We start from the raw sequence: 15,746 nt of genomic DNA, 5'->3' as shown, positions 1-15,746 counted from the left end.
GCTGGGGACCAAAGTCTTGTGACTCAAACTTCCCCTGATGAAGCTTAAGCAGATCTGAGATAACAAGATCAGGGCCCAAGAGTTCTTTTCATAATTCTCTGGCAGGCTATTGACAACCTCTTGATAGCAGGTGTTCCTTGGGTGAAGCATTGTGGCTTTGAAGTAGAATCATCTATTTCCTATGTATACATAGGTAACTAGTTGCATTCATCAGCATAAGATAATTATTCATTAAGCAGTTTATAGACAGTTTACTACAAACTTAAAGAAAAATATAGACAATGACATTATTACACCCAAGTTTCATCTAAATGTTAATATTCCCTTTTGATCTCTGAATCAATAGATATAGTAACAGATAGGAACCGTCTGTTTACATGATTAACATCTAACTTTAACAAGATATAAGTAAACATCTGCAATTAGTATTACCTCTAATTCTCTAACAATACAGGTTTGCATCTGAAAGCTCTAGTCTATCTAACATGGCTATGTTAGCTATTTATAAAGAATAACCCTAATTACCATGTATATACTTTTCTAATATGCCTTAAAAGGTTGAATTTAGATCACTTAGCCTGCTAGTTGCTTAACCCTTTCAGCCTTAATGTCACGGGTGAATTGGTCACTTGATAATTACCTGTTCTATTCATTCCCTCTGAAGCATCTGGTACTGACTGTGACAGGTTGGATCACAGAAACCCCCTTGGGACTGCCACCTGATGTGCTTTGACTACCTATGAGTCTGTTTTCCCTGCCAGCTTAGGACTTCAGTGCCCTGCCTGGCTTGAGCTAGACATGTTTGCCTGCTGCAAACACAGCCTCAGGTCTGAACCACATCCCTCAACAGCTACAGACTTAACTGAAAACAGCTTAAGAAGTGTTCCTTTCTCTAACACTCAGATATCCAGCTCCCAATGGGGTCCAGACCCCAAATAAATCTGTTTTACCCTGTATAAAACTTATACAGGGTAAACTCATAAATTGTTCACCTTCTATAACACTGATAGAGAGATATGCACAGCTGTTTGCCTCCCCCTCCCAGGTATTAATGCATACTCTGGGTTAATAAGTAAAAAGTGATTTTCTTAAATACAAAAAGTAGGATTTAAGTGGTTCCAAATAATAACAGACAGAACAAAGTAAATTACCAAACAAAATAAAGTAAAACACGCAAATCTATGCCTAATACAGTAAGAAAGCGATTACAGATGAAATCTCACCCTCAGAGATGTTACAGAAAGCTTCTTTTACAGACTAGTCTCCTCCTAGTCTGGGCCCAGCAATTACTCACACCCCTGTGGTTACTGTTCTTTGTTCCAGTTTCATTCAAGTATCTTGGGGGGTGGAGAGGTTATCTCTTGAGCCAGCTGAAGACAAAATGGAGGGGTCTCTCAGAGGCTTGAATAGACTTTCTCTTGTGGGTGGAGACCCCCTCCTCTCTCCTAGCCAGAATTCAGCTCCAAGATAGAGTTTTGGAGTCATATGAGCAAGTCACATGTCAATGCATGACTGAGTTCCTTACCAGCCAGGCCACATTCCTGGGAAAGCTCAGATGTGGATTGGCATCTCCAAGTTCATTGTTGGCTTAAGAGTTTCTTGATTAGGCACTTAGTGAGAATAGTCTTTTCTCAGGAAGCTGACCAACTGCTTCACCGAGGCGACTTAAATTAAACAAGTACATAGCCAATATTCATAACTTCGAATACAAAATTGATACATGCATACAAATAGGATGAATATATTCAGTAGATCATAACCTTTACAGAGATATGTTACATGGCATATGTAGCATAAAACATATTCCAGTTATGTCATATATACATTCATAAGCATAAATTCATAAAGCATTATGGGGTACAACATCATACTGGCCACTGTCAGAAGACAGGATACTGGGCTAGATGGAGCATTGGTCTGACCCAGTATGGCCGTTCTTATGTTCTTAAATTTAATGGATGAATACATTTTGATAGGCAAATAAAACATCACTGGATGGCACTGGGTAAGCAAGTAGAATTGGTCAATGTGCTGATGCATTTTTGCAATAATTTTACAAAACTGATATATATTTACTGATTTGAGCTGGCTGACCCATTCATTAAGACAGGGGTGGCCAACCTGTGGCTCCGGAGCCACATGAGGCTCTTCGGAAGTTAATATGCGGTTCCTTGTATAGACACCGACCTTGGGGCTGGAGCTACAGGCACCAACTTTCCAATGTGCTGGGAGGTGCTCACTGTTCAACCCCTGATTCTGCTACAGGCCCTGCCCCCACTCCACCCTTTCTGCCCCCTCCCCTGAGCCTGCAGTGCCCTCGCTCCTCCCCCTCCAAGCCTTCTGCATGCCATGAAACAGCTAATCAGCAGGTGGGGGAGGGAGGGGGTGGCACTGATTGACAGGGCTGCTGGTGGGCGGGAGACGCTGGGAGCTGGGGGTGTGGGAGAGCTGATTGGGGGGGGGGGGGGGGGTTGTCGTATTACTATGGCTTTTTGGCAATGTATATCGGTACATTCTGGCTCCTTCTCAGGCTCAGGTTAGCCACCCCTGCATTAAGAGATTCTCTTGGTTAGTAACTGGCTTGTGAACTGATACTGATTTCCTTGGAATGTCGTTATTGTTTATAAGTGTCCGCTGAATAACCTGGATGAATAATGGCCAGCCTACAGCTTGTTTACAAACTGTTCACTTCAACTATTTGCAATTTCTGTTGTTTAGCAGGTCATCGAATTGGTTACGCAGTTTCTGCATCCTAACTGGATGACTGAACTATTTTAAACATGAATGAATGACAAATACTGAATAAGGAACAGTAAAAGTAATAATACATGACTCTTACCTAGTGCTATTCATCAGATCTCAAAGCGCTTTACCAAGGAGATCAGTATGGTCCCCATTTTACAGATAGTGAAACTGAGGAACAGGGGGGTAAAATTACTTGTCTAAGGCCACACAGGCTAGTGGTAAACTGGGACCATATCCCAGGTCTCCTTAGCCACAGTTAAGTGCTCTGTCCTCAAGGTAACATAGCCAACTCTTTTAGTACAAATTTTCAGATTAATAATTTGTTCAAAAATATGGGGGACTTTCTGGATTGAGAAATGTTGTCATAAAAGACTGCTAGTTGTCCAAACACTAATAAATTATGGATCCCATGAATGAGAACAAACCTAATAGGGCACTTTTATTTCTGAAAATATCCTCCACTCATTTTTCTGGTTGGTCCCTTCCCCCCCAGCAGCAATGGAGGCAGCATCAAGCTTCACTTTAAAGCTCATATTTTCCCTCCAATGCCAAGTGTTTTGGTCTAAGAATTCCCTGACGGATGTGGGGACGCAACTTGGAGGGTGGCGGCTGCTTTCCACAGCAGCTCCGCTCAAACCGCAAACAGATTCTCCTCCCCCTGTCTCTTTCCACGGACACTGCGCAGGGCGGGCTGTCCGCCTGTTTCCCTTCTCCTGTTCTGTTGACAGAGGCGGTGATGGCGGATTTGCAGGTGTGTGACTCACCCAAATCACGAGCTCTCTCCCACAAGAGCCGCAGCCCGCTCGCCTCTTGGCGGCATTGGGGGAGGGGACGAAGCAGCCCAGTATTACGAAATTAAAGGTTATTATGGACACACGAGCCTGCACTCATTAGTCATGCTCCGTTCAGAACAAATGACACCACCGCCTCTCTGCGAGCAGATCACGCTTCTATGTAGCCCGCTCCGCCACCATTATTTGTAGCCCCATGCGTCATGGTGAGCTTCTGCTCTTGCTCAACCCTTTGTTTTGCTTTAATCAGCAGACACTCAAACATGGGAAACAGACACAAACATAGAAGATCGCATCCCAAAAACAGAGAGAGAGGCCTGGGAAACTGTCCCACTTTGGGGAAGGAATAAACACCTGCGTAGACAGAGTAGAACAGAACAGTCTAGATTTTTCACACACATATTTCCCATTTGACGATCTGCCCCCCCTACTCTGCTCCTAGTTACCGTCCCAAATGCCCCTGTTAATGACTTAGAAATGCTGGCAGGCATCCGGTAGACCGTAAAGAAACAGAATTTGTTTCTGTTTTTATTATTGTTGTTTTGTTTTGCAACACACGATTCTCCCCTTGTACCCGAAGTGGTTTAGCCCTGAAGCCCGTTCGTAGCAGTAACGTGTGGATCAAGCCATAGGACACAGAGCAAGGGGGGAGGACAAATTCTTAAAATATACTTGAAAGAGTTTGAAAGGCCGTATCTTCAGTGATGCAATGACGGGTGATAACCACGTATTTCCAGGTATATCTTTATGTTTCATTAACAGCCGTGTGCAAATGCGATTTAATTAACGTGCAGTCTCTCCTCCCTATTCTACAGGTGAGATGGTGCTGCCTAGAATGATGGAAGCTTCTCCCTGTGACATCACAATGCCCAATTTGCTACATCGTTGTTTGTATTCCATGATCAGCTGTATCTCTACAGCCTGGGAAACTGACATAAGGAGAATTCAGAGCAGCACCGAAGAACCTCAGCTCTCTTCAGAATTTGCTGTGAACCACTATCTCTGATATCAGGGGCTTTGGAAGACACCTTACATACATACAAATATATTTTATAATAAGAAACAACAGCATCAAAAGGGGAAACTTGAGACACCAAAAAAAGATCAACAACATGAAATTCCAGTACAAAGAAGATCATCCTTTTGAATACAGAAAAAAAGAAGGGGAGAAAATCAGAAAGAAATATCCAGACAGGGTCCCTGTGAGTGGAATATATCATTGTGTCTTCCTATAATGTACTGATTGCTGCCCCCTGGGCTTGCCTTGCAGTGCTGATTGTATTTTACAAAGAATTTGTGTGGCCTTGGATTTATCAAATGTTCTGTGGTTTATTTTTTTAAAGGGGGAGAGGGTGGGGAAGAGAATTTGGGATTGTTATTAGTATATTTTAATGTCCTGATCTGCTTGAAATTTGCTGTTTATTTTCTGATCGGTGTTTATATACCTGTATCTATTTATTATATTGTTATATACCAAGAACAATACCATTTGATTTGATATGTAAATAGGTGATTGGGTGTATCTCTCTGGCCCCTTCTCTCCATGATCTGCAGCAATTTAGCAGGGAAAAACGCTGCTAATCTTTTTTTATGACAGTCTGTGTGCATGTTGTTGCAAGGTGGGGAGGGAAGTTAACCATTTTATTTACAAAAATGGTGGAAAACAATATGTGAGTTAATCATATAACCTTCATGGAAAACTGGAGGGCCTGTATGATGTCATCAGAGATCTTTCTTTCATTTTATTTTTTGTTTTATTTTCTTTTGGCCTGTTTTTTTCAATACAACCTTGCTCTGTTCTTGTCCTTGCATACAAGAGAAGATTGATAACAACCACTCAGTCTTTTGACCTCTCATTTAATCTCTTCGTGGAAAAAAAAATCACATTGAAAACGAGGTCATTTTCTTCCAGCCTAGCTGTGCTTCCTCATCCTGAAGTCCCTTTGGAATGCTTATGGAAAACTTCTGTCTTTATGATAATAATTAAGAAAGGGAAATGGTGGACTAAACTCATTACATTTCTGCGGTCCCTTTTATTAAATATTTTCAAAATGTTCTTTCTTTCCATCCCCATTGGAGATGTCTGTCCCAGATTTCGCTTTCAGGGGCTACCTTCCAAAATAGTCTAGAATCCCCTGTGGACGCAAGGGGAAAGAAAAACCTTGCCATACATTTTGCTGCAATTCAGCACCATTTTATTCCTTAGGAGAGGCCCCATGATTGAACTTGCAAGAGTTTATGCCAGTCAGAATTGAGGTAGTGCAGTGGCAGAGGTGTATGTGGACCACAGGACTGGAGTAGTTAGGTGGGTGTTGTTGCTAGTCAGGAATGAGGTGCAGAGCCTTAGCCCTGGGATAATAGAGGGTGCTACAGGTCAAGAGTGGGGGCCAGAACAGGAATAGCAAGGGGTGAGGCAGGTCAGGATTGAGATGCACTGGTTGATCTGTGGGGGGAGGCCAGGACTAAAATAGCAAGGTATGCTGCAGGTTAGGGTAAACTGAAGGAAAAACTCTGTGTGCAGAGATTTAGGACTGGAACAGCAGGAGGAAATCCATCTGGCCACAGTGGAAAATACCTTTCTCAAAATCATCGACAGAGCTGTGTAGTGGATAACTGAAGGCACCGGGCAAGCTTCTTTGAATCATTTCTGTGTCTGCCTTTCCTGACAGCTGGATCCCTGATGATGATGTCCCTTCAGCTGCTAACTCTGCAGTGCACCCAGTACATCTAAGCATTTTAGCTGAGACAAGCGTATTGGTGCCCTCCCACACTACAGCAAACACCACTCAGTGACAATCAGGAGATAATCTGCAGTGCATTTGCCCTTTGGTTTTTCCTTTACCAAATGTCTCTCCATCTTTTTGCAGACAGATTGTCAAACGTTTGGGATCAGAATCACAGCTGAGGGTGAGGGGTGGAGATAAAGTTCCAAGGACAGTTTGGATGGAGTATGGCTATTTTGTGAAGGTTTCAGGTCCGTGAGAATGGACACCTGGTAAATTTATTATCCAGACAAATTGAATAGCTGTTGAAGCCAATCAACCAAACATCCCCATTCCATTCCTATCTCCTTGTAAATTGTAGTCTCTGTTTAAACTCTATTGGATCTCAACACTTCCTAGGATTTAGTAATCCCAGTACCATCCTTTCTTTCTCCCAAGTCCCACACTTCTTGTGACCTCTCCTTTCTTCCCCATCAAGATAAAAATCATGCTGGGATTCACCCTCTTATACCAAGAAGGTGATCTCACTGCTGTTTTCACAAGGTTCTCCTTGTCAGTGCCTTGGGAAATTGGAGGGAAGAAGGAAAAGTCCAACCCTAACCCCACAGTCATTCACTCCTTTAGTCTTCTTCTCCCCCCTCCCCCGCCCCAAACACACACTTCACCGTTACATCCAGCAACACCACGAGGTGGCCAAGTGGGTAAGGCGATGGACTGCTAAACCACCATTCTTCACATGCTGAATACACAACACAGGACCCCCAAACTATCCCCCATTCACAACATCCTCCCCATATCAACACATTTACAATATCCTTTCTACACACACACACACACACACACCAAGCTATCCCAAACCCACAAACACATCCCACTCACCACACACATATGCAGTATCTTGGAAGAGTCAAGTCTCCAAACTTACAGAGATGCTAGGACCCACATTTTGAAAACCAGCCTGTGATTTCATGTACCAACATTAAGTGTGTGTCAGGCTGGATTTTGTTCAGAGCTCCTGGGATCTGCAACTCCCATTGATGTCAGCTAGAGCTGTGAGAGTTTAGCACTTCGGCAAATCAGGTACTCAAAAATAGACACCATTTTTGAAAATTTGGGCCTAGTTTTTTCTTGCCCTGACTTGCTATGGGCAAGCACAGGAAATTCCACCTCTCATTCTAAAAAATGAGTCTAGATGGTGTTGGGTGAATGATAGGCCACATAGTTTCAAGATGTGACCAATCTCTACTAGTCATGCTCAAAATAAAAAACTGGAATCACTTGCCTCCATGTTTCTCCAGAGAAATCAGTTAGTGCCAGGGAAATTTCTATCCAACTTTTGAATGGCTTCCCGAGTTCAGCAAAAAATTTCAAACGGAACGTTAAGTTTTCATGGAAGCTGCTCAAACCACCACATCTCTCTCTACTATTTGAGTACTTGTTGATTTGGGGTTAAATATTTATCCAGTTGTACCTGTAAATATTGCTTCCATAGTTCTGAACCTCTTTGTCTATTTGACTTTATGTCTACTACTCTTGTATTCTTTTAGGCAACATATATAGGTAATTAGCCTGTGGAACTCATTGCCACAAAATATTATGATGGCCAAGAGCTTAGTAGGATTAAAAAGTGGTTTAGACATTTATGTGAATAATTAGAACATCCACAGTTACATTAGATCAGATAAAGTAATTTTAAGGAATGTAAACCTTCATGTTCGATCGGTGTATATATAAAATATAAGCTAACCTCTCAGTAATTGGGGTTAGGAAGAAATTTCCCGTGTGGGCTGGCTATTCTGTTATGGGGTTTCTTGTGCTTTTCTCTGAAGCATGTGATAATGGCTACTGTTGGAGGCAAGATACGGAACTACTTGGACCATTAGTCTGATCTGATTTTGCAGTTCCTGTGGTCCAACCTTGCAACTGTTCCTCCCTTCTCTACTTTACTCTTTGACACCTATTATTCCAGTCCTGAGCTCCCCACACAGCTCTGCCACTCAATCCTGTTCTGCAGCCCCCTGGCTTTTTGAGTGTTGGTCCCCCAGCAGAGCTTGAGAGAATTTCCATGGGCCTGTAAGAACCATCTCTCTAAAGCCGTGTTTCTCAAACTGAGGTTACCGCTTGTGTAGGGAAAGCCCCTGGCAGGCCGGGCTGGTTTGTTTACCTGCCCCATCCGCAGGTCTGACCGATCGTGGCTCCCACTGGCCGCGGTTCACCGCTGCAGGCCAATGGGGGCCGCTGGAAGCAGCGGCCAGTAAGTCCCTCGGCCCACGCCACTTCCAGCAACTCCTATTGGCCTGGAGCAATGAACCGCGGCCAGTGGGAGCCTCAATCGGCCGGACCTGTGGCCGGGGCAGGTAAACAAACCAGCCCGGCCTGCCAGGGGCTTTCCCTATACAAGTGGTGACCCCAGTTTGAGAAACGCTGCTCTAAAGGGACCACTTATTTTCCCAGTGATACTTTTTGGTCCGCTCTCTTTGGTGATTCTCATGTCCTATTTCTCCCTCTCCAGGTTATTGTGGAGAAGGCACCCAAAGCAAGAGTACCTGACCTGGACAAGAGGAAGTACCTTGTGCCTTCTGACCTCACAGGTAACAAACCCTGCCCCATTTCTTTCTGCATTCCAGTGAGGAAATAACCAGGAATTCTTTGCACTTATTTCATCATAATGAGAATCTGCTTTGCTGGGAGGATGGGAAACCCAAGTCGGCAGTGTGTATACTGGTTGGCACTAGGAAACTAGGAATAAGGACTCCTGGATTCTAGTTTCAATTCTGCTGTGGACTTGCCATATGACTTTGGACAAGCTACTTAACCTCTCTTTAACTTAATTTCCTCTCTGTACTTATTGCACAAATCTATCTCACAAGGGGGATTGTGGAGCTTAATTAGTGTTTGTAAAGTACTTTGAGCTCTTTTGATGAATGGCTCTGTCTATTATACTGTATTCTAATGACCTAGGTACTTGTGTCACCACTGCCTTTTATTATAATGAGAATGATTTAGCTGTGTATCATAGCCCTCAATACAGCTAATAGCCAGTGGCCATTCCCCTTTAGCTCAAGTGGTTAGAGTCTACATCTTTGGAGCAGGAGGATGTGAATTCGCTAAATACTCCCATCGTGAAATTCTAAGTGGCCATAGTATATAGCGCAGTGACAGTCATGAAGTTCCACTTCCAAATGGCCCTGGGTTTGTCACTGTATGATTAAGTCTGATTTTATTTTGGCACATGAACAAAGGAAACATTTATAAATTAATTAAAGGAAATACATTTTTCCGGTAGTATATAATTAACTGCATAACTCTTTCCCATGGAATAGGGTTCAGGCGAATACTTAGTGAGAATAGAGTGTGTTTTATGAATGAGAATAGAGTGTGTTTTATGAGAATAGCATCTGCAGTGACAATCGCTAAAGTAAAATTTACAAGGGCCTACAAGCTTCAGGATTTAAAGTGTCAGCTGATCATATGCTGGTTAGAAATCCTTGTGTCTCCCTTCACTAAAGCACTGCATGCTAGAATGAAGTGAAGGTGCTGTCAGAGAGACTCGATATGGGACTAGAGTGTCCAGTGGTCTGAATCAATATGGTAGAAAATGAGATACTGGTATAATCAGGACATTGGCCACCTCTGGTAGGCAGGTGATGGGACATTGGACTGGGTGGTAGGTGGTGACCCTTAAGTTCCTGTTTTCTTTCCAGCATTGCCCATTTTTTCCTAGTCTTTACATAACACTTGTGATCTCTTCTTACAGTGAAACTGAGAGTGACTTAGCCCAAAATCAAATCCCAGGTCCCAGCGCATTTGTATTTTGGTGGGGAGGGTCAGAGTTTCAGCCTGGATCCAGATTTTATTTCAGACCTTTGTGTCTTTAAAAGGTTGAACCAAAATCCCAAACTCAAATGACCATGAACTTTGGGAAAGTCAGGTGTAGATCTGAACTTTGCATTGGAGGGCCAATCTCTAGAATGAACTTGTCATTCTTGTTAATACCATATCATTTTTTAGGTTTCTTCTTGTGTGATCACCTTATCTTAAGAGATGTCTGGGACTGGAATAGCTGGGGGGTCGTGGGACAGGACTGAGGGGTGCAGGACTAGAATAGCAAAGGCTGCAGGGCAGCATTGAGGGTAGCTGATAGAACTGGGTTTAGGGCCAGAAGACCAGGAGATCTGCAAATGCAACTGGACATTGATTTGTGTAAGTTTGTGTGTATCAAGCATTCTCTTGACTTTTGCTCTGTGATCTCTGTATCAATCATGTTCCATCTTCCACTGTTTCCCTTCCCTTCCTGTCCCTCTTCAGTTGGCCAGTTCTACTTCTTAATCCGAAAGCGGATCCACTTGAGGCCGGAGGATGCCCTATTCTTCTTTGTCAATAACACCATCCCTCCCACCAGTGCTACTATGGGTCAGCTGTATGAGGTAAGCCCAGCCCATCTCCTTGTTGTATTGCTGTAGTGGCTTGAACAACTCATACCCTAGAATAATTTTACATATGAGAACTCCTCACTCAGTAGAGCTAAGCACTGCATGCCTGATGATTCCTGCTTGACATTAGCTCCTCCTTGAATGGAACTCTCCACTCTAGCTTGAATTCCATCAACCCTCTTTGGAATGTTGCATTCTATGGTTAGACCAAGGGGCATGGGGAATTTGGCAGAGGAAACAGGAATTTTAATAATTAATTTAATGCTTAATTTATTTTCCTTTGCTAATGTAAGGGTGTTAGATTAGGAGTAACAGAGAGTCCCAGCAGATCCACATTTTTGTGTTACAATGCAGTCTCCCTCCCATTCCTTCCAAGACAGATCCTGGAAGGAAATGTTGGTCTAGTGATTAAAGCACAGGACTGGGAGTCAGGCCTCCCCTGTTCTATTCAGTGATGTGCTGCTAACAATTTAATAAGGCTACCACACATACATTTGGCTTTTGCCTGTGCTAAGCCCCATTTCCCAGCGGGTGTTTGTTCATAGCTCAGATGAGTGACTGGAGAACCTATTCATTTGCTTTCCTGTTTAAACAAAGACATTTTCTCTTAGCCAGGAAGAGGAACCACACCAGTGGGCAAACAAACATAATAAGTTCATATGCTGAAAAATACACTGAGTTTGATAGTACACTGCAGGGACCAGCATGTGTAATTTGAAATCTGTATATGAAGTCCTCATAGGGAATCTGAGGATCATCTTCCAGTGATCACTTTTTGAGAACACCCGATAATTGGTGCCACCTGGTCCATTCTAGATGCAAATAAAAGTTTTTCCAAAGGGCAAGTTATGAGCCCAAGGAACATTGTAAGGCAGCCCTGCCAGAGATAGCTTTCTGAGATGGGGTGACTCCATCAAAAGCAGGAGAATCTCCTAAATCTTCCTTTCACTGTAATAATGGCATTTTTAAAAGGGCTTCCTCAGACTGTCCTGAGTACAATCATTTTCCATCAGTAACCCTGGATGGATTTTTTTTTTTAATGAAGGTGATAGAAGTTAAAGACACCAAGGCTCATTTTCAAACTAGACACCTAAGAAGAAGGTAGGTCTAGTGGTTAGAGCTGAGCATTGAGGCTGGAGAAATCTGGGGTCTATCCCTGGCTTAGCTGCAGGCTTTGTGTGTGAATTTAGGCCGATCCCTTAATCTCGCTATGCCTCAGCTTTCCTATCTGTAAAATGGGGTTAATAGATGAGCTCTCAAGGTCTCTTCCAGCCTTGCATTTCTATGATTCTAAATCCGACCCCTTGCGCTGAGGAAGGGCAACGTAAATATAGAACATCCCTGACAGGTGTTTGTCCAACCTGTTCTTAAAACCCTCCAATGATGGGGATTCCACAGCCTCTCTTGGAAGCCTATTTCAGAGCTTAACTACCCTGATAGTTAGAAAGTTTTCCTAATATCTAACCGAAATCTCCCTGTCTGCAGACTTAGCCCATTACTTCTTGTCCTACCATCAGAGGACATGGAGAACAATTGCTTATGCACCTTGTGTTCTGAACAGTAGTGACTTTCAGTGTTTGTAAATTGCTGGGGTACTAAGTATTTAACACCTCTCAGCTTTCTTTTCACAACCTAAGGGCCTGATGCTGAATGCCGTTTCATGATTTGCAACTCTCATTGGCTTGTCCCTACCCTAGGAGTTCTCAGGATCAGGACCCTGAAACCTAGGGCCAAGCTGCTAACTGAGGATACATCTACACTCCAATAAAAAAAAAAAAAGTGAAGTAGCGAGTCTCGGAGCATGGGTCAACTGACTCGGGCCCATGGGGCTGAGGCTGCGGGGCTATACATTTGCAGTGTAGACATTTGGGCTCAGGCTGGAGCCCGGGCTCCGAAACCTGCTGCCAAGGAGTGGATCTCAGAGCCCAGCCTCCAGCCAGAGCGGGAATGCCTACTCTGCTATTTTTAGCCCTGGAGCACAAGCCCTGCAACCCTGAATCAGTTGATTCTGAGGTTCACTGCTGCGGGGTTTGTTTTGTTTCTTTTCCAGTGTAGATCTAGTGCCACATTCCTCCAACTCCCATCCCACAACCTCTCAATGGCATGCAAATGGAAGGATCCATTTCTATTATTTCACAAGCATTTGGGGCAAAACCATTTCTCTGTGTGGACCAGAAACATCCACAAAGAAACCTTGCTGTTCTGTACTCAGCCATGTCCAGGGTGCTCTGTGGAGGAAGGAAATAAGGCCCTGGGGGAGAGAGAGAGAGACTGTGACAAAGAAATGCTCTTTCCTTTTGCTGTTACAATGGACCCTGGTTGGGGATGTTCCCAGATGGTGAGTGTGTCTCATCTCTCTTCCTTTCTCCCCTCCCACTCCCAGGATAACCATGAGGAGGACTATTTTCTCTATGTGGCCTACAGCGATGAGAGTGTCTACGGCAAGTGAGCGCTGGTCTCCGGGCGCATAGGCATAACTGACTGACCGGAATGGTGGGGGGGGAGGGGGGATCCACGTCTGAGAGGAGGAAGATTGAGGCGAGAGAACTGGAAAAGAACTACATACACAATGACATCATTTTCACACATCTGATTATTATTATTATTATTACTATTATTGTTACTTTTACAGCGGGGTGGGGGGAGGAGGGAGGAGACATGGCTCGATTGAGTGATCTGACTGGGTGACAGAAGGTTCTGAGCTGTGTGACTGGGAGGTTCCCCTTGTAGCATTCTGCCCCTTTCCATGTGTGGGAATTCTGTTAGCTAGTAACAGGGCCTTGGTAAGCAAGCCAGACTCGCACACCTTCCAGGTAGCAGTAGGGGAGGTAGGGAAGGGTTGCTGGGTGACAGTAAGGTGTGTGCACATTCTCTGGATGTGGGAGTGAGTATATTGTACTGTCCCTCTCATGCTTACCTTCACCATCTAGCATGGGCATTCAAGTGTGCCACGTGTTTTGCTGTTTTGTGTGCCCATGTGAAGTCCCTATGCTGGGCATCCTCATTCTAGTTGGTGCCCACGAATAGTTCCCCTACTTCTCTGTTAACCTTTCCTTCACCAGGGGTTGGGAATTACCCAGGCTGTGATGAGGAAGATGAGATTGTTTTTTTTTTTTTAAACTTCATTCAGGTGCTGGACCAAACATGTTGAAAACAACTTCTTCTGCCCCTTCCACTGCAGCCCACCTGGTACATAAACCCTTTGGATTTAGTCTTCCCCTCCATGTCTCATTTATAGATCTTGCATGCCCTTTAAGAGCAAAGTATTTCATGGCCCTGCACACAGTCTGACCTGGGTTCCTGGTGTTGGGCAATACTGCCCCACTGTGGCCAAGTAGTGGTATTTACCTGGGGGGAGGGTAGTTTGAACATCATCAGGACAGATACTTTAGATATATGTATTTTTTTCTGAGCCAGTGTTGTCCTTATAAAGGTACCGCGAGATCCCATTCCATGCAGGACTTAAGCTGTGAGGCCAAAGCAGTGCCTTTTGAGTTGCACAAACAGTGGACGTTCTTAGAACTGCCATCAGTTAAATCAGGAGCTAGGGAAGGAGTTGAATTTTGGGGAAACTTTATGTTGGAATTTGAGTAATAATAAAATAATTTAATTACTGTAAACATTCCTCCATTGATGGGGCTTGGAGAGAGGGACCTAGAGGTGGGGAGAAGACAAGGAGGAGGGGAAGAACAGATGGACCCCAGATGAAGGGGGGGCCCATCTGATAAACACTCTATTTTCATAAGATGATTCTACTCCAACTCCCCATTGTCACCTCCCCAAGAAAATATAGGGAGTGAAAAATCTGGGTTAGCACTGCACCGGAGCAGAGAAATAGACAAGCAGCTAACCTCTGGTGACGCATGTGAAATTTGTCCTATGAATTCTCTGTCCAAGTTTTTGAACTGTTGTTCCACAAAAATGCATAGGAATAGAAGAGCTGTTGTGGATCAAGCTTGAGGGACATTGGCAGAGTGGTGTGGGAAGCCCAGGACTGGAAAAGCAGGGGGGGGGGCTGCAGGACAGGATTGAGGGGCATTGGCAGGACGTACTGCAGTGAGGACAGAGATGCATTGCTTTAGAAAGGGGAACAAGAGGCGAAACATATAGATAAGCGTTCCCTATTTGCATCCTGAATTCAGGTTTGCTTTTCTGTTGCACGCCTCCTGGGATAGTCCTCCTGGGATGATCTCACGCTCAAAATACCATTATAGATCATTTGGGTGTTGCCTAGGATGTCATGACAGAATTCTTCCTCAGCCCTCTTCCCTCCACTCCTCTCTACTTACTGGGGATTTCCTTATCCTTTGGGGGGAAATCCATGTTGGCTTTTCATTTCACAAGCTCTGAATGTTCTGAAGGTTAGAAAATCCCTTTGGGTGAAGGCATGCTGGGGGCAGCGGCAGCCATTGCACTTCTCTCCCCCCAGTCTTGTGCTTGCTCACACACTTACCTCTACACGTGTGTTCTCTCTCACTCACGCATGCTCTCGCTCGTGCATGCCCAGGGGGAGACAGCTGCAACCTGAGGTGTTTGATTTTGTTTCCATACCTCCCCCTAGCACCGTGATGTTTGTGGGAATAATTCTGGCCATTTGTTACATGTGGGGTTTTATGTTTGGGTTAGTTTTAGGTTATTTTAACTGGATTGTGGCATTTACCTCTGTTTTCGCTCTAGTCCAATATTGTAAAAGGCAATGATGATCATTTTTTTTCTGTGTCGGTTATTCTAACCAGCTGCAGGTTCTTGTAAAATAAAGTTCATATTGTATGGGCTTAATCAACCGATCAATAAAGACACATTTGAAAATCCGAGGCTTGCTCTGGGCTGGATATTAAATGCAGTTGGCTGTAATACTTTTGTTTGTCACTGAAAATGGCACTGCCTCCCATTGGACAGGATATATCAGAGCTGCTCATTACTTCGCTCTCATAACACACCAGAGTTCCCTTCACGTGTTGTGTGTGTGTGTGTGAGAGAGAGAGTGAGTGTATCCCATCCCCTCTGAATGATACATATCATATTTATATCTGTCTCCTCACCTAGTTGTTCAC

The 15,746-nt window shown here is 44.0% G+C and overlaps 1 protein-coding gene across 1 annotated transcript; it reads left to right on the top strand.

Moving 5' to 3' along the window:
• The first annotated feature begins 4,382 nt into the window (after positions 1-4,382).
• On the top strand, positions 4,383-15,506 carry LOC117885136 (gamma-aminobutyric acid receptor-associated protein-like 1). Its single transcript, XM_034786322.1, has 4 exons — positions 4,383-4,738; positions 8,772-8,850; positions 10,568-10,686; positions 13,076-15,506. Exons 1-4 carry the CDS (start codon positions 4,649-4,651, stop codon positions 13,139-13,141), a joined length of 354 nt encoding a protein of 117 aa, XP_034642213.1. The 5' UTR covers positions 4,383-4,648; the 3' UTR covers positions 13,142-15,506.
• Positions 15,507-15,746: the final 240 nt, after the last annotated feature.

This window comes from Trachemys scripta, chromosome 1, assembly GCF_013100865.1.
Source record: "Trachemys scripta elegans isolate TJP31775 chromosome 1, CAS_Tse_1.0, whole genome shotgun sequence".
In the NCBI taxonomy this organism is placed as follows: Eukaryota; Metazoa; Chordata; order Testudines; family Emydidae; genus Trachemys; species Trachemys scripta.
This window is presented reverse-complemented; position numbering and strand designations above follow the sequence as displayed.